Source organism: Episyrphus balteatus, chromosome 1 (assembly GCF_945859705.1).
Source record: "Episyrphus balteatus chromosome 1, idEpiBalt1.1, whole genome shotgun sequence".
In the NCBI taxonomy this organism is placed as follows: Eukaryota; Metazoa; Arthropoda; class Insecta; order Diptera; family Syrphidae; genus Episyrphus; species Episyrphus balteatus.
The window spans coordinates 1,882,447-1,906,536 of NC_079134.1; the positions used below are offsets into that span (position 1 = coordinate 1,882,447).

Genomic DNA, 24,090 nt, shown 5'->3' on the forward strand with positions numbered 1-24,090 from the left:
AATTTTGAAATTTTCTGCTTAACCTTTTTTAAGAGAGATTAACACAGTATTATTTTTAAAACATTAAATTTTCCAATATCAAAATTGGATATTCTTTAATATCAGGTATGACTTTTCTCTAAGATTTATGAAAAAAAGAAAAACACTTAGATACTGTTTTTTTTTCGTTTCTAATTTTCTTTGACTGAATTTAGTGACGATTGAGTCTTTTGTGCAATCGGCAAATCCATTGATTTGTCAAACGAAATTTAATATAATATAAGTGAGTTGGTAGGTAAAGTTTTCAGTTTTTATATTAAAACAAAAGAGCTGAGCAGCGAACTTGATTTTTTGTTTACATTGAATACGATCATTGATACTTTTTCTAGGGTTTAGTATTTGTATTAATAAAACTGAGACAAAAGATAATAAAATTAGTAAAAAAAAATAAAAAAATAAAATCTTAATTATTTTCAACTTAGAATCAATTTATTGTAATTGAAAATGAATGATTTAAATTATATTTTTTTATTTTGTATGCCATAAATCTTAATGGAAGTAAAACCTAAAATGCAGTGAATCTGTTAAAATATGTGAATTATCGATTAATCGAAAAAAAATTTAAATTCATTTTGTGAAAGGTATCAGCAGTTTAGAGTTAAGAATATTGAATAAAATACTCTTAACCCTTTCGGATCCAGCGTTTTTCTCATGTAACATATATTTAAAAATTCGTAAAAAATATTCCATTAAAAATTGTTTAGGTTTAGATGGCTTTGTTACTAGATTAGTACAAAAAGTTAGTCAATTATCATATTTTTATTTTTTTTTGAAATTGAACTGAACTGAAATTGACATTTTTTTTAGCAAACAAATTTTTTTTTATATATGGTCATAATTAAAAAAAAAAATATATAAAAAATGTTAATGTAGAAAGTGTTTTGTTTTTTGGCTTAGAGGAAGTAGCATACAATATTGTTCTATAAAAAGTTATTTTCTCAGTTGTCCGACTGTTTTTGGTGGTCATAGGCAGTGCATGTTACTTACACGTAACATGAGAGTCACACGTTAGTTTTGCTATTTATTATTTTGGAAAATAACTTTTTGCTATTCATATTTCTTAGTTGTGATCTCTTTGACACGATAATACTTAAACAATATTTTTTAATATCGATTTTCATAGCTTGGGTTCGAAAGGGTTAAAAAATGTAGGATTTTGTCAAATGCTTTTATAGTCTTTGCCCATACTTTGTCTAAGAATATTAATTGGCATTAAAACCTTGTATTATTTTGTTTGAAAGTTCAAATAAAATGCATTAAATAATCATAAAAATGAATTTTTTCTAAAACTTGTCATAATTTTTGAAATTGTTCTCACTCAAATTGTGATCCAACGATCACATACAAAACAATTTTATTTGTTATAAAAAATGGGTTGTACAATCCATGAAGATCACTCAAATTGATAAAATCCTTTTCAACTTTGGAATATCCTTAATTTACTGAGTATTTAAATATTAAACTGTCGAAAAAAGACTCCTTTTTATCATCAAAGTTTCCCTATTAAAAACAAAAATTTAAATCAACTCAATAAAAATTTTAGGATAACATTTATTCAAAAAGAACTCACATAGGGACACAATGTTCAGGATCCGTGACGATAATGTTGGAATTTTGCGTGTTTGAGACTTTTTAAATTCGTTACGCAACAGTAAAAGAATTAAATTATATGCCAGTAAGCCACACATAAATGGAAAAGAAACAGGTGACTTGAATTTTCATAAACTGAATAAAATTGGTATTCCAAAGTGAATGTTCTAAAGCAGGTGTAGAGAAGAAAATCTGTAACCGTCAAAATATAAAAACTTTGAATATTTCAAACTCTGATGGAAAATCATATAAAACAGACGTCATTCTATTTAATAGAATATAATAAAAAAGGGTCCTATATTAAATAAGAACATAAATTCAAAAAATCAACAAACATTGCGGATAATTAAATATCAACATTATCCCATCTCTCGGATTAAAAACTATATATAAATCCTCCATTCCATAAATCTCATCCTTCTATCAACACCTCACGATCATATACACAGCAGCTCTGCAGATGCAAATGACTGCTTTATAGCTGCGGGGTTGACAATCATATATAATGACACAACAATACCGCCAGTCATAACTCGCTTTTGACACGTTAATAAGGACGACGCGAGAACATCGCACTTTTCGCCTCTATAGATTGAAGCTAGTCGATAGTGTCAATCTGCCCCCGGCTTAGGATTAAATTGACCGTGTGTGTGATGGGCTCTGTGCTGGAATAAAACATGTGGTTAAGCCTCAACTATTCATTATGCATAGTTCGTCCTGAACAATAACCAATAAAGACAATTTATTATAAATCCCACAATCAAACAAAGGATCGTTGTTCATTTTTTTTTTATTTCATTTTCTCGCCTATAGGTTCACAACATCGTTACAGTAGATTTGATGATATGACGATGATGATGACATCTCTATTAGGGTAGTTCACGTGTCTGAAATGATACAGAGAGAGAGACCCTTATATGATGGCAGCTTCCGTTGATGTTTATCCCCGAACACAAAAAAGTGCTTAGGACGCGCGGTGCGCTAAACAAATAATTGTGTAATTGATCGTCAACACTGTTACTGCATGCAACTGCAACCACCGCACCGTCAGCCAGCATAACATTGTAACGAACCAACAAGACCTAATCAACCCCCTTGCCCACCGCGCATGGACACTATCGCTACCCCTATATAAACGACCGAATCCTAATCATAATTGATACTTCTTTTTCTGCGGACGACACACGAACGCAATCCTGTCAAACTGCTTTATGTCATGTTCTCTTATGTTCTTGTTGTTAGAATCACACCAATCCTCGAGTAGGTTAATACACAATTGCAATAAAAAAAGGATTTAACTTTGTCACTTAGGAATTATGCAAAGGATATAGAATAAAAAAAATTATTCTCACCCAGGGTTACAAAAGTTTGGCACACAAAAAAAAAAGTCCTGTTTGTGAGGAAGAACAAAAAAAACGTATCAAATTGGATTTGCGTACAAAAACTACACAATTCCGCTACCGGGAGGGTTAAGAATAATTAAAAAACATCAAAAGACTCACGTAACATAAAAAAAGGGTTACCCACAGAATCTGTTTAAGACGACACGACTCAGGGTGACAAAAACTTTTTTTTTTTCAAAAACAAAAAAAAAAACTATCAAGCCTATCAAATTTCAATTTGTTTTACTCCTGGATCCTGATGATGATGGCACAAGCCACGCTCGTGACAATTAATTTTTTTCTTATTTTCCAAATTAGAAACAACAAAAATCGGATAAAAAAATGATGATACACGCTTCTTTTTTTTTTTCTTTTCTCTTTTTTTTTTTTTTTGTTTAAAATAAATGAATAAAAAATTAGGACACACAAAAAATTTTACTCACCATTTTCCTTCTCACTTCGGTTGTCATAGTTAAACCTGGTGTTAAAAATGTCATTTAAACGAGGCAGAATTTTTGATTCGGAATCAATGGAAATCTCTTCGCCAGCTGAAATATCTTTACTTGTTTCATACCATAGCTAGAAAAAAAAAACACAGTCATGTTTTACATTATACCGTATAAAATGTTATTTATTTTATTTTTTTTTTGTGAACTTACATCTCCTTGAACTATGAAATCCTGTAGATTAGCTTCTTTGGCATTATTTGCTGAACGGATTTTTCTTAACCATGCTGCCACTTCGGGCCTGGTTTCTAACCAACCTCGTTGTTGGTCATTATTTCCACCCTAGAAAAAAAAAATAAGGAAAAAAGTTAATTTTAATTTAAATTAATCATTTGAAATTAACGTTTTTGTATTTTGTATGTAAATTGTATATTCCCTTAGTCGACTGACGCGCCATCTGTGCACTTTTAGTACACATTGTGCTAAATGGTTTAGATTTTTGCTAGCATTTATCTTGTGTATGACAGTTTATAACAGTTTTTAGATTGAAAAAAATGACCGTTAGCTTTGAATTTGTTTTTTAATTTGGCTGCAGAAGTTATCCATTTGTGAAAAAAAAATGTCACTTATCAAAATTTGGTTGCTAGGTAGGTACTAACTTTCTTTGCCTACCAACAAGTACAAGAATCTCATATGCTCCAAATGCCAATCCAATTTTCAGAGGTCAAAAGGTGAAAAAATTATAAGCAGCGTACGGGTGGTTGGAAAATTAAGATTAATGGTATATAGACCAGTGCCGAAGCCTTCAAAAACATTAAAAAATAAGAAAAAATCATAGTTGGATGAAACAAATTGGAAAAGGAGGTAAATATCATAAAAATGAAAGGAAAAATAAATTACGGGCGAGCCGAGTTCGGGAAGTGGTAGGGTTGAGTTTTTAATGGTAAAAAATGGTATCTCTCGATTTCCGGCAAAAGTACAAGTCCTATGGAAAAAAGTTGTATGACAAAGTTGTAGGTAATAAAAAGATCTACAACTTTTGTATGAACAATTTTTTCACATAACCTCAAAATTTATGTGAAAAATTCAAAAAACCGAGTTTTTGGTTTTTTATTTTTATCTTTTTCAAAAACAAAAATTTTTCTACGAAATTTGGTGAAAACTTACCTTATTATATCCCAAATACACTGTAATTTATTTGATTTAAAATATTTATTTTTTTAACTTTTTTTTGACTTAATGCCAAAAAAACACCCTAATTTTCAATCGAAAATTCACGTGTCAAAATATCAGCTTTTTTCAAAAAATCGGTGGGTATTTTGTTCGTTAAAATCTCTACTTTCTAATAGAGTAAACAAAAATTTACATTAGTATACCATAGTACATGTTCTCGGTAAAAGCAAAAAGCTTGAATTCGAAAATTTGTTATCATTATTTAAAAATTTGGACTATTTATTAAAATTTAGATTTAAATTACTAAAAAACCGTAACATTAATCAATATTACATGAAATCCTTTGTTTTTTTAGTAATTAAAGTGTAAATTCGAATAAATAGGGTAAAATTGTAAACAATGATAAAAAAAAATTTTCGAATTACAGCTTTTTAATTTTTTGCATTTTACTAAAACATGTTCTATAGTATACTAATGTAAATTTTTTTTAACACCATCAGAAAAAAAACATTTTAACAAACGAAATGCCCATCGACTTTTTGAAAAAAACTGATATTTTGACACGTGAATTTTCGATTGAAAATTAGGATGTTTTTAAATTTTAAATATTTAAATCGTAATTACTGCTTAAATATTTTTTTCTAAACGATTGAAAAAAATACATCAAGATAGTATTCATAAAAGCGATTGAAGTGATATAAAAACTATTTAAATACGAATACATATGTATGTATGTATTGTATATCACTACATATTCCTTATTTACTTAAGATTTACATTTGTTTTAAATTAAATCATAAGTGTAAATTTTGTAAATTTTGAATAATGAACTAATAAAAAAAAACTCTGTATTACTGTTTTGATTTCATTTAGTTTCATTCGTTTTGGCTATGTTTTTTTAGCTTTGAATTTTACTAAAGGTGCTTTGTAAATATGAGATAACAAATCGTTATGACATTTTACTGTCTTTGTTATCTTTATGCTTTTTACAATAAAATAAAACCAATAAAAAAACTATTTTACAATTTCGAGAATTCAACAGTGTTCACATCATTACTTGCAGTTTATTTCCAACACCAACAACAAGCTGTGCTACACGTATACCATTTAAAAATTTCAAAACTGACAATCTTTTCTTCATTAAAAAATATCTCTGTTTATTAAAATCAAATCAGCCATTCCGAAAAATCACTTATCAGCCAATTTTTGTCGAGTGTTATTTTTAATCAATTATTTCCTGGAATTTTTGTCTAAAAACTTTAATTAATAAGTAATTAATGTTATACAAAACCAATTTTGAGGTACCTAGATATTAACAACAATAAGGGAAACCCCCTCTTAACCTTTAATTAAAATTAGTACATATTTTATTTTTATTTTAGCAACATTTTAATTTTTTTGTTGATCTTGAATGACATTCAATAATAATAAATTGATTTTATTTTCCTTTTTGGAATCTTAAAATGTTTAAAATATTCATTAGAAACAATAATCAAAAACACTCCCAATTCCCAAAAATCAAAATTACCAGTATTTTTATATAAAAATGATAATTGTTTCGAATGTTTATACAAAAATTATTTTGTATTTAATTTTAATCATGACAACTTTGATTGCAATCGCATGGTAAAGGAATTTTGTTCATTAACTAATCGCAAATCTTCGAGTTATAATTTATTTCAAAGATCACAATCATTTTGTCTTATCACAGATTAGAAACAAATACCAGAATGTTTTACTTGAATTATTTTAAAATCATATAGTTCACAATGAATTTTAATAATGTTTTCGATAATTTTTCGATAGGAATACCTAATTTAAAATGTATCTAAATAATTACTACTTTCTTGTTGAAATGCACGAACTACTTTCGACAAGAATTCCAAAAAAAATATTTTCCACAAAAAACTTCTCTCAAAAAGATATTTCATAACATGCGCAAATGTTGTATTTCTGAATTTTTCTCAAGAAGATTCTTTATAAAGGACTTTATAACTCCTTACTTTATCCAAAACCAATCAATTTATGATTAATTACTTTCATGTTGTATTCATAACAAAACACAACAGACAACCCGTCGCCGTCGGATTTTTTGCCAAAGGATCTTGAACATCCTTTAAGATTAAAAAAAAAAAACATCTTAATTTCAAATTAAGATCCTACCTACCTACACCATCTTGAATAGATATCATTAATTTATGTCACCATCCAGCTTTGGTACGTGTTACTATATCAATGAAAAACATTTGCTCTTCTCTGGTAAATATATAACTGTACAAGGATAATCATAATTGATTCCTTTTATAAAAAATGTGTTCATCCTTGCTTAGGCACATTGTCAACTTAGGTGTGACAAACAACAACAAAAAAAAAACTGTATGTGTGTAGGAAGCAACCGAAGCAAACACAACAAATCATAAAGCAATCATCATTATCCTTAAGGATAACACACATCCTTGTACTTTTAACAAAAGGAAGGTTTGTTAAAAAAAATATAGAAAAAAAAAAAACTCCTTTGATGCGGTGGTGGGTGCTTAGTGCGGCAGAAGAACACAGACAAAAAGGATATGGTTTTTGGCAATTTGCTTGTTTTTTGTTTAACATCACGCACAATCTCCATCACAAAAGGATCACTTATTTCTTCGGAAGCTAAAATGACTATTATACCAAAAGATGAAGTTGGAAGGTGGATTTCTCTGGAAGGGACTGCAACGTGTCCGTATCGCGAAATCACGTATAGGTAAAAGAAAAATATACAAACAGAAAAAAAACCGCCCCCATACGACAGAGGTTTAAATGCTCACAGCAGGACTACAAGGACCATGATGACGACGTTCAGTCTTTGAAGTGCATTTTGGAAAGGCCATCAGGATCAGCGTAGAATTTTTACTAAATGAGCAACAAAACAGGACAATTTCGGTTGGGTGAACTAATTCGCGGAACAGCAAACCTCTACACGACACTTAAAGACGATTTGGAGTGGAATAAGGACTCTGCGAGAAATTACATTCATACGAGTTTGTTGGGGGGTGGTGTGGTAGTGTGCGCGTTTAAAGCGCTGCGGTGGTCGATGGTCTTATCTCGTAAGTCATTTGGAAAAACGACATTTTAATTGAGTGGCCACTTGGGCCAACGAATTTGGGTTGCCGGGTTGATATGATGACTTTTTCTCTCTCTAATAGCTTTATATAAAGAATAGCTGCGCTGCGGTTGCCTATTTGCCTAATGGCCAAGATAAGTGGCGATTTGCGCAAAATTAAAACACTTTGCCAATTAATTAAGGGAGTTTTTTTTTTTATATTCGAAAGGATCAAAAAAATATACAAAAACACACACGTCATTATTTTTACTCTTCGATTGGCTAAAAACAAACCGCACGGGTGTCCTTTGTACATCTCAAACCTACCTATATCGAGGATTTATTTCGAAGTGGGTGCTTTAAAAAAAAAAAAAAAACTGCATGAAAATTGGGGTTGATAATAATAAAAATCTGATGTTGTATATATTTTTTCGCTCTTTTTTACTTGCGATATAGGTACTATAGGGCAAGTTTAGGATTCGTAAAAAAAATCGAACTCGAGATAACAATTTTACATGACATTACGATGATGGAGAATGCCAAAAAAGTGGGTCCGGCAATTCTGTCTGTCTGTCTGTCTGTCTGTCTGTCTGTCTGTCTGTCCGTCTGTCTCTATCTGGAGCTGCAGCCTAAACGAGTGAAGTGATTTTCTTCAAACTTGGTAGTTAGCAGTTTTTGGTGATTCCCTAGAGGGGAAATTGAAATTTTTTTTTTATGACCAAAACTAACGGTACCTGCCATATAACGGAAATAGAAAAGTTAATTTTTTTCAAAAACGGCTCTAACGATTTTGATTAAAATTTTTGTGTGTAATACTACACATAAGGGCCAACTTTTTAAATAAAAAAAATATTTTTTGTACCGTTATTAACGGTACCTGTCATAGAACGGTTTTTTTCGTTTCTGAATATCTCGTACAAAATTAACCCGATTTAAATGAAAATTTTTACACAAAAGTGTGTAAGTAAAGATAATATTAAAATTTTAGAAAATTTTCAAAAAACGCATTTTTGGTTTTTTAAAAAATATTTCAAAATTTTTTTTTGAAAAATCAATTTTTTGAAAACGGATCAATGAAAAATTTTGAAATTTAGTTTTTATGTGTAAATTAATTATTTCTTCAAAATGGCATACCAACTTTTTTTTTGAAAAATGTTAAAAAAATTTTATATATAAAAAATTATTTTTTTAAAAAACGGCTCCTACAATTTTCAAAATTTTTTTTCTAAAAATACCTTTTTATACGAGAAACAAAATGGCATATTTGTTTTTTTTTTTTAAGATATTTTAAAACGGAGTTTTTTTTATACTACTTATGAAATTTCTTCAAAATATCGAATTTTAAATTTCTTGAATAAAAAGCTTTAACATTATAGTTACTTTAAGCATAAGAGCAAGTACGTGCGACCCCAGTCGTGCAATTTATTTTTTATTAATTCGCAGCTGCTGCTAAAAATTTATTTGATTCAATTGGATATTTATTGTTTTTGCGTGAGTGCTGTTGAACTTAAAAATTGGTCATAGATCCCGCATTTTAAGGATACAAAACAACCATTTACGCACTAAAGGATTTTGAATTTTTTTGTTTTTTTTTTTCAATTTTTAATGATGATGTAAAGATTACCTACGGGTTTTGGTGATGGTGACCAAACAAAGAGTGAAAAAGTGCGGTTTTTTGGTTTTTTAGTGTGACACTTCAATTTCAATCGAATGCAAAGCAATTTGAAGCTTCTCAGTGGTTGGTTGATTTGGGTACAAGTTTTAAGAGAGATCACTTATCCAGAACACAGTTGGTATCTACTTCAATTTCAAGGAGTGTCTAATGGCTTTTAAAAAAGTTCTTAAATTCACATTTGTGGAGATGAATTTGCCATGTTTTCGAGGGGAAATATGTAGGTACCACTTTTTGTACTCCACAGCTAATATTTCAATATACAGAAAACTAAGTAGCGTCACATGGGGTAATTCAGAAAGTGCGATATCGCTTTTAATCAGAATCCTGGGGTTTAAAAATCAAAAGTAAACTATTTTTTTTTTTTTACTTTTGTGAAAAAATGGAAAAGTTTTTATTATAATGAAAAATTTAAGCTTATTTTTGTAGCAAAATTGGCATGAATAATTGGTTTGCAGGATCAGTCCCTAGAGCCTGATTCTTAATCAGTTTGAATTTCTACAGTTTCTTGAGCTTTCAATAAAAAGAAGTTCATGTTTTGAAACATTTTTCCAAAAATAATTTTTAAAATACTTTCAGACCAAATAAAATTTTTTTTACGAATGACAATACTTTGTATCAACTATATAATATGTACCTAACTGCAGTCGATTCTTAATCCCACTAAAGCAAATGGTCATTAGAACTGTGTCGAAGCGAAAAACTTTACAATATCCTTTTTAAGTATTTTTTACGAGAGGAATTCGTAGTTAAAAGTTTAAAATAGCTCTGCTTGCCATAAACAAATTTAAATATGGCCAAATATTCTGCGGCATCTCTAGTTTAAATTGCTTCAAAGAGTGATAAGTTGGTTTTTTTGAAGAAACAAATTTTAACCATTGTTAGGCTTTATCCAAAAAATTATTTCGTACAATTTTATATATAAAACATTGAAAAATGGACTTTTTTTCGCACTGAAATTTTGTACCAGAAAATTGATAGGTACATTCTATTTATTGAGTTCTAAATGAAATTGACAATACTTAAAAACAAAGAAATTTAAATAATCCAAGTTATTTGACATGAGCTAATTATACCTACTTCACTTTGAAATTTAACAATAAACTGAAATTGTTTAATTTTATAATTTGAAACAAAAAAATAACGAAATGTTGTACATGTTGTACTACACTCCGAATAAATGGATACATTTTTATTTTCGCTTATATACAGGATTTAAGCTTAACATTGAACAAAAGTCTGTTTAATGAAAAAAAATCTAGGTCAGAACAAAACAGAGCAGCACAAGTTTGTAAATACTGTCAGAACAAGAAAGAACAGAAAAGTTCAACTTCGTATTTAACCAGATTGACAGTTGTTTATATCAGTTGCAAAATTTGTAATTCAAAATAATTTCTTGAAATGATTTCTTACTAAAATAAATGATTTACTAGCACTTTTAACATTCGCGTTATCTTTTTTTTTTTTTTTGTTATTTTTCAAAATCGTTAAAAATCTTTTTAAAAATCTTATTTTCTCTTTTTGTATCACAATCAAACAAACAGCTGACAATTGACACTTTTAACTCACTTGCTCTACCCCAACAGTAGGAGCAGAAAAACTTGAACTTGTATGTGCTAAAAAACTTCATGGAACATAAAATGACAGAATATAGAACAAGTTGGGGTGTGCTTTTTTTCATGAAACACAAAAACTTGTACTTTTTGGATCTTTTCTGTACTTTTCTGTGCGGATCAGATTCATTAAACAGACCTAATAGTTGTGTTCACCGAGGATTTTTCTAAATCAGAACATTATAGGACAGCACAGTTTCATGAGAAACGTCAGAACAAGTTAGAACAGTCATTCAAACATCAGTTGTCAAAATAAAAAAAAAAAACAAATTGTAAATTATATGAATTTTTTGTTTATCGGTTTTCGTTTTTTTTTTTCTATTTTTGTGTGTTTTTACTGCGAAAAAAAATAATTAAAAATTGTTTTTATTTATAAAAACCACGAGTACCCCAGAATAATTCATACAATTAAATCAAAACAAAAAGAAAAAATGACAACTTTGCTTTTGACACTTCTCACGAGTCTGTTCTAACCTGATCTGACTCAAAAGCAAGAACAGAAAATCCTGTTCTAAACTGTTCTAGATTTGTCAATGAACAGCGAACTAGAACAGTTCAGCACAGAAAAAATCTCAATGAACAGCAAAAAGCTGTACTTTTCTGCCTAAACCAGTCCAGCACAGCGTCAGTGAACACAACTAATAACAAGCAACTGAAGATATTTCGGACAGCAGAAAGGATGTCAGAAAGATTTAAATAGATTTAACGGTAATATTTCAAAAACGAGATGTGATCGAATTAGTCTGTCTTTGGATTCGAGTTCGGCACACCGAAACCTTTGAAAAAATATAGTTAAGTCTCGCCAACAAAAACCTTGCATAAATACTTGTGGTATTGAAAGGTTCTTAAAGAGCATTTTAAGGTGTTAACATGGTGCTTAAGGAAATGGTTAAAGAGGAAAAAACTTCTTTTTTGAAAGATCCCTTTCCAAACGGTCCATTAACAAACAAATTTTTGTTTTCCTTTATAAAAACTTCATTACACCCCATAACACCCCCCCCCCCCCCTAAATACGGCTATGCTTGTGGTTTAATAAACCACTCGTTTATATTGTTCGATACGACAAAAGATGTTACGCATTCGATAGCCGCTTTCATATCCTAACAAACTATCGAAAGAACATCGAACATCCAAAATTCAAAAAGAGCATATTTAATAATATTTGTTTAATAATTTTAGAGCGTGATTTTGGAATTGTCAGGTTCAAGTTTATTACCTTTTTTTTATTCAGATTAATTTGGATTATAATTTCCTGATAAAGAAAATATTCTCATAGTTTCAGTACCCACATTAGAAAAAATTGTGTATAAAAAAACTTGTTCATGACTTTTGTCCTAGAGGGCGTCATTATCAATTTCATGCAACGTTCTATACCAACCAGCGTATAATCAATACTTTTCTAACGATACCAAATTGCGATAAATAGTTTAGAATCTACCATAACATCGATGCATATATTTTACATATTATTGGTTGACATAATTCTTCGTACGATATTGAAAAACTCGGTTTTTCATACCCTGAACACCTAGTTAGGATAAGATTTAAAAAAGGGACACAAATAAATGAATACATTATAAATCTAATTTCACGTATGCTTGAGACAAATATACAAGTACCTAACCATATGTAAAAATATTGGAAATTGAAATATTGAAATTTGTAAATCGTACGAAGAATTTTGTCGGCCAGTGTTTATACAGGAAAATACATGAGCCTCCTTTTGACAGCAAATATTTGAAACTGAAATTTCCATACAAAACAATTTCCACATCAAAATTTAATAAATCAATCATCATCATGAAATAAATAAATATTGCGTTTCACAAGGTGTAAAATCAGCGATATTACAAATTTAAGAATTAGTTGTTTTTTGGAAATAAATATGTTATTTTTTTTTAATTAAAATTAGCAAAATAGAATAGATTCTATTTGACCCGTTAAAAAAGAACATACTTTAAAAATATTTCTAAAATATTTCAACGACATCCTAATATTTTAGACAAAATTAAATTTTGTTGAAGGACTTTACCATTTGCTTTAGAATTGTCTTTTTTAACAATTGTTTCCATGAAGTTATGTACTAAAATACGTTTTGAAACAAAATGTTGTATTCAAAGACATACAATTAGATAATTGCGCTCTTCCATAGCATAGTTTTTTTTTTTTTGTTTTGTAAACTACCTCTACCTATTGTCAATTGTGTTTTTTTGTTCCTTATTTGTTATCTGTCAAAAAAATGTGAATTTCACTCATATGTTCGTCAAATATGTGCCCCCATTCAAATTTTCAAACAATTACTTTCTATACCAAACCAGCCGTATTCTAGTGATTTGATCACATTTGGAAATTGGATTCTCTGTTTCTGAATCTTCTACTATGTGTATTGTCAATATAAAATGACAACGAGCAGATCATCTCTAATCCTCCAGACCGGACTAGAAATTCATACATTGTCATATGGGTATTTCATGTGCCTTTAGATTTTTCTCACCTTCTGGCTCTAGAATACGATATCCCTCAAAAATGATCTCAACAAAATAATAACAACAAAAAAAAAAGTAGAGCAGCCAGATACAAAACTAGAAATCTCTTCAAAACCTAACCGGGCGTATTATTGATCAGAAAGAGAGAGAAAGAGAGGTGATGTTATTGTCAAAAAAAGTACTCAAGTTGTATCTTGTATATCTAACTGATTTCTGATATATCTTGCCAATTGAGATGTCAACATTAAGAAATAATATTTGTCTACCTGCCACAAAGCGGGTCCTTATTCACACCTTTCCATCAAATCCATCAGTTCTCTCTTCTCTGCAGGGATAAATCTAATCTGATCGAGAGCTATACGATCATGCCGTATAGAAAAACATACACACATCATGTTTGTTATCTAAACACTCATACATCTTGTCTCCTCTCAATCCTCAGCTACTGTCTTTGATGACAATTTTTCATGAGACAACACGGTCTTGTCTCTTATATTTTGATTGGAAAAAGAGGGCTACAAGAGATCCTTAATTGAAATTACTGCCGTCACCGATTTTCAACAGCCGTAACCGAATTTAAGTCTCATTTAGGGGGCATTTTGTGGATTTACGCTTGTTTGCTTTTTTGGTCGACGACTGACGACCGACGACGAAGAATGACAACATGGTGTACCTTAAAAGGATATAGCAAGGACATACGTTTAGAAATTAGCCCTCGAACCCAAAGAGACAGAGGATTATCTTCGGAAGAAGGGGCTGTCTGCCTGATTCACAGAAAAAAAAAAAAACTGACAACTTCCTTCTTCCTTATTGTTCCCTCTCTCTCTCCCTTTAAAACTCCTGGATTTGGATCATGATGATTGACAATCGTGTGTCGGTTTTTAATCAAATATTTTCCCAATCACTTAATTTTCGGGTGCGAAATTGGGTCTTTTTTCCAATTTTTTTTTTGCAAATTTACCCCGAAAAAAATGCAACATTTGATGGGATTAAGTTACAACCTTGATTAGATGCAATTTTTTTTTCGTCCTTTTTTTTTGGTTGAAAATAACAGAAAATCACATGAAATTTGAACCTTTTTTTTTTAATTTGCGAAAGGATTAAAATTTATTGTATTTTTGTATTCGGGGTTGAAGATTGAAATAGAACTTACCTCCCAGGCTAATTTCCGGTCGGTGGGCTTATCGCCGCAATTTGTTACTGAGAACGGTCCAAAACGGGTACCTCGTCGCAGGAAGACCTTTGCAAAGACTCCGTTCTCGCGAATATCTAAATCACATACAAGTTCCTGTAGAGCCGCCATTTCGCTGAGAAACCGCTCTGCTGAACGCTCATGCAGAGCGCCGCTGTACAATTGATCCATCAGATTTGTGGATAGATTATTGGGCGCACCACTGCTTGTGTAGGCCCGATAGTCTTGAAGTTCGTGCTCGTCAGCCTGTTGGCTTAGACTGTGTGGATTGTGGCGATTAATTGGCTCGAACTCATCACCACTACTCCCTGAAATAGAAAAAAAAAACAAAATTAGTTTTGAGATAAGTCCAATTTCTTAAGACTTGACTTGCTTATAAAAGATAGATAGATAGAACCTTTGACAACAAAAACAAATTCCTTAAAAATAGAGATAATGCGAAATCGTTGACAATTTTTTATCAAAAAAAAAAAAGAAAAAACACTTTGACAGTGAATTTAAGTGAAGTGACATTATCTGCCAATCTCACTGAGTAACACAAAAAAATTACCAAGTATATTTTTGGGGAGATACAGCAATAAGATAAATTTTGAATCTGATTAGCCAGTATGCCCCTGTCCAATTCCCATATCGCATTCTATTCCCTTATCATCGTTGTCAATTTGTTTGTTCTAACTTGTCTGGGGATGACGAAGTAGGTTTTCTTATTTTTTTTAGTAAAACATTTTTATTGACTTTGAGAAAGCGGTATTCCTTTCAAAAGAGGGACCTCCAATAAGTGTGGTTAGACCGCTATCGCCTTTGTTGACTTGCGGCATCTTCTTGGGTGACCTCAGGATAATATTTGCATTTGAAGGTGCGAGATACTTCAAAAATCGCGACCTTTGAGCGGTATTTAACAAGGACTTGCTCGTGTTTTTCTTTGTTTGTTGTGTTTGTGCGAAGGCGGTTTTGCTTTTCCGGTTTATAAAAACAAAAATCAGTGTCGGATGCAATTTCATCCTTCAAGGACACACATAAAGTTGTATTGCGCACTCAAAAAACCACAAAAATACTTAGAGAAATGGGAAGGAAGTAAAAGAAGGATATCTTATCTCACAATTTTTGTTGTTGTCTTCTATTTTGTGTTTGACAAACAAAAAGTTGATTGCTCATCACAACAATATAAAAGTGATCGTTATCTTGTGATAGATCTGTTATATACAGGGTGTCCCAAAAGTAATGGTTCAAACGAAATATGCTGATAGGCCAACTTTAGGGCTCTCAGAATTTGGTAACTTGTTCATCCCAAATCTTTACGGTTTTCGATTTAATGCAGTTTTTGTGAAATTTCGATAAATCCCGACTTTGCAACAGTATTTTGCTTCCTCCGCTCATAATTGATTTTTGTTTTTTACAATTTTTTCACTAAAACATTGCCTAATAATAAGAAATAATTAATTAATCCAAATATTTTTCATTTCATTCGCCATTTTGCTGCAAATTAATTAACAGTTCCATGTTTTATAAAAACCCAATTTGTTACTTTTATTTCAGAGCAACACCCTGAAAAAAATTTGTATGGTGTGACCATGGTTTATTATTTTGAAAAATTGACGTGTTATTGCAGATTTCAAAAATGTATAAAAGTTTCCAAAGATGAAATTAGAACGAAAGATATTACAATTTCAATGCAAAAAAACAGAGGTTTTCAGAGCAAAATAACAAACAAAAATCGAGGCTTTTATTCAAAAAGAAATAAACAAACAACAGTCGACAAAATTTGTTTATTTTTCTTTGTTATTTTTCTCTGATAGACCCTGTTTTGTTGCTTTTAAATTGTTATATCTTTAGTTCTAACTTTAACTTTGGAAACTTTTATACATTTTTGAAAACTGCAATAACACGTCAATTTTTCAAAATAATAAACCATGGTCACACCATACAAATTTTTTTCAGGGTGTTGCTCTGAAATAAAAGTAACAAATTGGGTTTTTATAAAACATGGAACTGTTAATTAATTTGCAGCAAAATGGCGAATGAAATGAAAAATATTTGGATTAATTTATTATTTCTTATTATTAGGCAATATTTTAGTGAAAAAATTGTAAAAAACAAAAATCAATTATGAGCGGAGGAAGCAAAATACTGTTGCAAAGTCGGGATTTATCGAAATTTCACAAAAACTGCATTAAATCGAAAACCGTAAAGATTTGGGATGAACAAGTTACCAAATTCTGAGAGCCCTAAAGTTGGCCTATCAGCATATTTCGTTTGAACCATTACTTTTGGGACACCCTGTATATTTTTTTTTTTGTTGTTTGTTTCGAAAAGAAAAAGAAAGAAAAAGAGCGGACATGATGATCTTTTGGTGTATTGGATTTCTTTATATCTATGAAGTATCCTTATCTGTTTTTTTTTTTTTTTGTTGTATTTTAACAAAGATATGTTGTTTTTTTTATGAATGGAAAGACATAAAACATCATGTTTTCTTGAATGGAAAATGCAGGTGCAAATGGAAGTTTTGGTTTAAGTACAAGTGTCTTTCTTCAAAAAAAAAAAGAAATTCTATTTAAATTGAAATATGAAGTTAAAACTAAATTTTTATTTTTTTAAATTTATAAAATTTAAATTTTAAAAACAAGCAAATACATTTTTCATTTTTATAGGCCAATAAGTAAAGTAAAGAGAACTATTAAGAAAGTTCATAAAAGTTCAAATTTGTATTTACCGACGGTAAATTCATTTTTGGTCAAGATTGGTAAGAATTTCAGAAAAGTCAATGAAAGAGTTTTTTTTTACTGAAAAATATTTTTAACTAGATTTTAAACTGAAAATATGTACATATGTTAAAATATTTAAGAAATCAACAACCTTAATAAATAACTTGTATTTGTATGTTTTCAATTTAAAATGTTCTTAAATAAATTTTTTAAGTGATTTTTCATAACACACAATAAGTTCCTAATATGTCTTTTGCTATCGTTATGGCATTTATAACTTTTATTTTTGGAATTCCTATTATATTATTAAAACTTTTTTCAAAAAATTATAAAAAAAAAATTAAACTAAAAATACTATAAAATATGTCAACAAAAAATAATTCAAAAATTAGAGCGGATATACTTAAGGTAAATTTTTCAATAGGTATATAAGGAATCGAAAAAAGTTATAACTTATTCCTATAAAAATTACCCTTATTCAAATAAAAATGTAGGAAATTTAATTGACTTTAAAGGAATAAAAACAAATTTCTGATTTTTCGTTTTTCTGGTTTTTAGAACCCGATTTGTGGTATCCATTTGGTGTTTTCATTTAACTTGGACTAGTTAAATTAAATATTTGGTTTGAAAAAGTCAAAAATGATTTTATCCCCTAATAAAAAGTGACTTTATTATCTTAAAATATGTTTGCAAGATATTTGAGATATTTGATAAAAACTAAAAAACTAAATTTCGGAACAATATTGAGTTTTGAATTTTGATCAAATTTCTATGGCATGACAATCTTCGGTATTTAAAATGCACTTTTCTATTTGGGACATATTAAAAAATAATGAAGTCGTATTTTTTTTTAAATTATTTATGAGTTTTTTTTTCTATCACACATCTTCGGTGTGTTTTAATGCATTGTGGGTAAATGTAAGTGTGATTTGATAAATATGTACTCGAATAATTTATCGTGACAAAATGGAATTAATCATGAAACTTCTTTCCACAATTGTTCACTTATTAAAATTTAATTCTTGGATACAAACGTTAAAAAATTGAACTATTATTTGAAAAGGTATTGTTCGTATTTTCTTTTTTTGTTTAATTTTATAAAAACACACTCGGCCTTATTTTTCTCAAATAACAAACCTAGTCTACTTTCCATTTTGAAGGAAAAAAAATTAAAGCAAAAAGTAAACAGCATTATGATAAAATACAACTTAAAACAAGCAATATTAAGACTGAATAATAATTTTGCCAACACCAGGAAATATTTTGAAACAAATGTTATTAATTGTAAAATTTTTTAAATAAAATCAACGTCAAAATAAAGTTAACAAAAGCATCCAATATTACGAATATTCGTGATACTTTATTGAAATTTTATTGAAAAGATAAGCCCTAAACACCATTATTAGGCAATTAAATTTTGATATTATTTATTTATTTATTAGGAAATGTCTTGTGTCATAAACCAAGATAGTAAAAAAGAAATATCTACGAATAACTTTTTTGTATTTTTTACTTCTGAAGATATCTTACAAAAGGTATAACAGAACATTATTTAGTCATTCAATGTTACTATCGTGTTTAATAACAATAAACAGCAAAACAAAAAATTAAGAATACTGTTTCGTTTTACCTCAGTACTTATCCCAGTAAAATTCTGAACGATTAACAACAACCAATGATTACACTGGTTAACAAGGATTTTGGTGCCGAAACAAAAATATACTTTTCTGAAGGTTTCGGTGTACCTAACTCGAATCCGAAGTCAGAAAAAATTTATCAGATCCCGTTTTCGCAATTTTACCGCTGAGAAATTAAAGAAAAAAACGTTTTTTTGACTACTTCGGACGTTATTCTTTTATGTAGGTAAGGAAAATTGTTTAAATATATAAGAACAGTTTTTCTTCTTTCGGGGCCTGTTTAAATCTTTGCGATATCTTGATTATTGCCCGAGATATTGATCAGTTTCTAAAACAAAAGATTCTGTAGTTTTCAGCGAAATTTTGAAATAAAATACCGTAATTTTTCAAAGGTACATTTTTTCACAAACTTTGCATAATTTAGAAGTGAATTTTGCAAAGAACTTTCGATGTTATATAAACAGCGGTCCTAAATGGCAACCAAGCCAGTTAAAAAATGGTACACAATAATAGAAGTGTTTATTTTGGAATGATAAGAAGGATGATAATTTCAAGGACCATTTTTTAAATTGCGAAAATGAAAACATTTCTTAATTAGAGTGTGATCATATTTTTGAAACTGCTAAAAGTATCGACTGAAAAGTGGTTTCCACTACCTGCCAGTGTTGCCAGGACCGGCTATTTATAGCCAAACCGGCTCCTTCAAGTTTTCTCCGGCTCCTTCAAATTCTGATTTCCGATTTATCAAAATTTAGCTCCTTAAGTTTTCAATTTGGCGATTTTTGGCTCCTTCAAAAACTTTTATAAAAAAAGAACTTGATTATTATGATCTTCGATGTAGAACTAAACTTCTTCGAAGTAGAATTTGACGTCTTGTTGAAAAGCGCAATTGTGAATGTACCTGATTCCATTTTCTTTTATATATGAGGCGTCAGAATTATAATGGGTCAAGTCCACTTCTCTTTAGGTTGGATGTTTTAAGGTCTTAAAAATTAAGGGTTTCGTTCTATATCAAATAAAAGAAAGATAATTTGGAGATATAGAGCTATCGATCTGTGAAATATTTATTTCAAAAGTTTCTTTAGTTTCTGAGAAAAAGCTTCTCAAAGTTCAGAATAATGCACAAATTTCATTATTATTCTGAACGCCTAATATTTTGTTTCCACTTTTAAACAATGTATATTTGTTTTGTTGTTTATTACTAAAATAAAAATTAAAGAATCTAATAAATTTAATACAGAGAATTATTTCTTTTTTAAATTTTTTGTTTATGTTATCATATATCTAAGTTAATTTGAAGTTGGAAAAAATGATGAAAAAAAAAATTTTTTTTTAATGGTACAAAAAATGGTACAAAAAACATTATTATGAGTTCTTATGAACAATTTTTGAAATTGGCGATTTTTGGCTCGAAGACTTCTAAAATTCGGCTCCTTGCCTCTAAAATTCTCTGGCAACACTGCTACCTGCTAACAAATTAAAAATTATAAGGCGTATTCATAGTTGTATACTGTAATTCAATTAGAATAAACTCCAGTTAAAATGGGCTTAAACCGTGTCCATGAGTACGGCCCATTAATCCTTACAAACGGCTAATAAATGATGGCTAGCTCGCGCAATGACATCATAGTCCATTTCAAAATCGATTTACTCAAAGTTACTCGTCCAAAACAAACAGAATTGGTTCAAAAATGTTCCATCAATTAACCAGAAGTAACTTTTTGGTGTGCATTTTGTGCTGGTGGAGTGGTTCGAATGGTTTTCGAGAATGAAACTTTCAATGAAGTGACCGAAAATGACTACTCTAAAAGAGCTAAAATTGATCTCGGAATTTTTTTTTACGGATTGCAAACATTTGTTTGTTGAAAGTGAAATCTTGATTTGAGGTAGATAACTGGGACAAATTTTGAAATGAAATGTGTTGTGACAGTGACAACTAAACTAATCAAAACAAAGTAAAGCTCATCATCCAAGATCTATTTTGAACTTTGCGTAAAAATTTACTTAATTTATCAAAGAACTTCAATGCATTGTAGAGCTAACAAAGCAATTTAGACGACAAGACCACTGATTTTAATTCTGCTTAGTTTACTAAACATGTTCATTAAAATTGATGGAAATCACTAACTTATTGGAATGTAAACGAGTACGAGTAAATTTAAGTGGATAAGTTATAAGGTGTCAGAAAAAGTTCTTTTTGACTGATCCCTTTTAGTTTGCCATTATTTTTTACGTAACCTACTAAAGACATAGTTACCAGTTTCTCTAGATATTCTTAATTGAGTATTAATCTCTTTTTCCTTCTTCATTTGGTATATCAAAAAATATAAATTCAGGCCAGGTCCCTCCCATAGAAATAAGCGGGGCAGTATTAAAAAAATCGTCAAATTGTTACTGAAAACTATAAAGAGTTCTTTTTGCCTGATCTCTTTTAGTTGACCATTTATGTTGACGTTAGCTATAAAAGACATAGTAACCTATTCCTTAATTGAGTATTTATCTATTTATCTCTTTTTCCTTTTTCATTTGGTATCAAAATTAAATTCAGGTCCTTCAAATAGAAATAAACGGTTAGAAAGCATATCTTCTGACATATTACAACTTGATGCTGAAAAATTAAAGAATTCCACTCACTTTTCCAATAGATTCACCTCTTTTTCCGTTTTTTTTTTTTTTTTCTTTTTGGAGAAAGTTCAATAAAATTAGGTACCTAGATATTTATTAAGTAAATTTTGGTTTCAATGTACTTATGGGCGATGGCCAAGAACTGATAGATTTGCCTAAATTAATCTGCAAAATTGTGAATATTCAAATAGATTTGCATCCAAAAATAAAACAAAATTGACTTTTCCAACGATTTCTAAGAATATTACTCAATGAAAAAAGGTTATAGACAAAAAGATTTTTGGTACAGAAATGTTAAGAGCAATTATACATTGGTTAACAAAATTAAACTTTTTTTTGTTGCCGAAACAAAAATATACTTTTCTGAAGGTCTTCGGTGTGCTGAATTCGAATCCGAAATCAAATAAAATTAATCAGCTTCATCATTACCGTTAGAAAATGCAGCACTTCGGACCTTATTCTTTTATATATGGAAAATTGTTTGAACATATTTAGCAACGGTTTTTATAAGAACTATTTACCACCTTTTTAAATCTGTTTAAATCTTTCCGATATCTTTTTTACTGCCCGAGATATCCTCAGTTGTTTGGTATTTTTATAAATTTTATAACGTCATTATCTTCTTTATGATATATGAAGCCAAACCCACTGACTTCAGTTTAAGATATCTCGGGTAATACAAAAGATATTATAAAGATTTAAACAGGTATCTAAAGATGGAAAACAGTTCTTATAGTTCTTATATGCTCAAACAATTTTCCTTAGATATACAAAAGAATAATATCTGAAAAACTCAAAAAAACGTTTTTTTTGCATTTTCTAACGGTAATATCTCAAAAACAAGAGCTGATTAGTTGTTTTTGACTTCGGATTCGAGTTCAGCACACCGAAAACCTTCAGCAAAGTATATTTTTGTTTCGGTAACAAAACCCTTGTAACCCAGTGTTATTTTTAGATAATCCACATTATTTCGTTGTAAAGCTTCAAACGTACCTGACATTGCATACCGATCGAAGAGCATTTTGTTCTGCTCAAGTTGATACTATCCAATAGTGAAAATATACAGGAACAGAGTTAAAAAGGTAGTTAGATTAGGCAGGTGGGGTTTATGTAATTAAAACACTTTTTTTTACACCAATTACATCTTCGTTTCACTTATAACACACTTTTTGTTCATGTTACAAATGCGATTAAACAGATTAATAGAGTTCACGTCGGTCGGTCTTCGAAATCGAAATTATTTATCCAACACGATTTCCGTTTAACTCCGGGGGGATTACTCCAAGAGGACTTAAAACACCTCGTTATCACACCACACAAAACCCAAATGGTTCTTCAATAAAAATCGAACTTATAAAATTCAGACAGAAAATATTCTGTGTGCTTATCGTTATGGCCACTTCTATTTAACTTTGCGAATCACACAATAAATCCAGATCGTATCGAATTGAATATAGAAACAAAAACGAACCAAAAAATATCTTATCTAAGTTTGTTCAGCACAAAAAACCGAACCACATTATTCCACCATTCATAGAGAATAAAGCGAGCAAGAAAAAATTAATCAAGAGATCACAGTTTTTTTGGAGAAAAAAATAAAATAAATAAATAAAATTGTATATATCCGCTTTGCAAATAACAGTAACTTGACCAAACTGACACGAAAGACACGCGATATAATATTGACAACACTATAGAACAGCAGAACAGACAACAACTCGTCGTAGTGGTGGTCGTCTCGTCTCTAGAATCTCAAATTCGAATCGAAAGATGAAAATCCAATGAAAATCCGAGCGAGGAGCGCAAGCAATGTAATGTTGAAAAAAAAAACGAAAAAAAAATCAACCCCTAGGACGACTCTGAGAGAGGAAATTTTTTGTTGTCTGTCTGACGGATGCTTTAGCTGGACTAAAAACTGTGTTTTGATTCGATTGTCAAACGAATACGGTAACATCCACACAATCAGCAGGGGATGTGTATTCCTTTCATATCCTTGCTGCTGCTATTTCTCATTCGTATACGACTACGACCGACACGATGAAGTGCGGCGGAGAAAATCACATCAGAATCAGAAAATCAACCACCGCGGCACAACGGCACAAAATGGCAATGGTGATGGTGGTTGTTTGATGATATCCTTCCAACAGTAAAATGTCCTTCTGATGCTGATGCTGATGCTGGCTGTATGTGTACGAATACGAATCATCTGGGTTATCCTGTTTATCTCCAACATCATCATCGTCGTCGCCGTTATCCTCATCGTTGCCATCCCGTACACTCACACACACTCGCTCTCGTTCTCACTTATCATGCCAGAGGCGGCGAAACGTTTATCCGAATCCAAACCGAATTCGTCCGTTCGTCTGTCCGTCTGTCCGCGTAGTCGGTCGGTGCGCGCGGCAATCCAAATCGCAAACGATAACAAACTTCCAATCTAGCTCCGAACTGAACCAA

General features: G+C 30.2%; 1 protein-coding gene across 5 annotated transcripts in view; it reads right to left on the reverse strand.

The window, feature by feature from the left end:
• Window positions 1–24,090, reverse strand: part of LOC129906413 (transcription factor hamlet) — a 72,849-nt gene that overhangs the window by 16,257 nt on the left and 32,502 nt on the right. For 3 of the 5 annotated variants that reach the window (XM_055982175.1, XM_055982176.1, XM_055982178.1), the window contains exons 2-4: window positions 14,634–14,980; window positions 3,671–3,799; window positions 3,455–3,590 (exon numbers count right to left, since the gene is read on the reverse strand). In XM_055982175.1, the coding sequence (XP_055838150.1) occupies window positions 3,455–3,590; window positions 3,671–3,799; window positions 14,634–14,980 (612 nt within the window). Of the gene's footprint in view, window positions 1–3,454; window positions 3,591–3,670; window positions 3,800–14,633; window positions 14,981–15,045; window positions 15,140–22,629; window positions 22,740–24,090 lie in introns of those variants that run through there. The other 2 variants (XM_055982179.1, XM_055982177.1) reach the window with 2 other exon arrangements.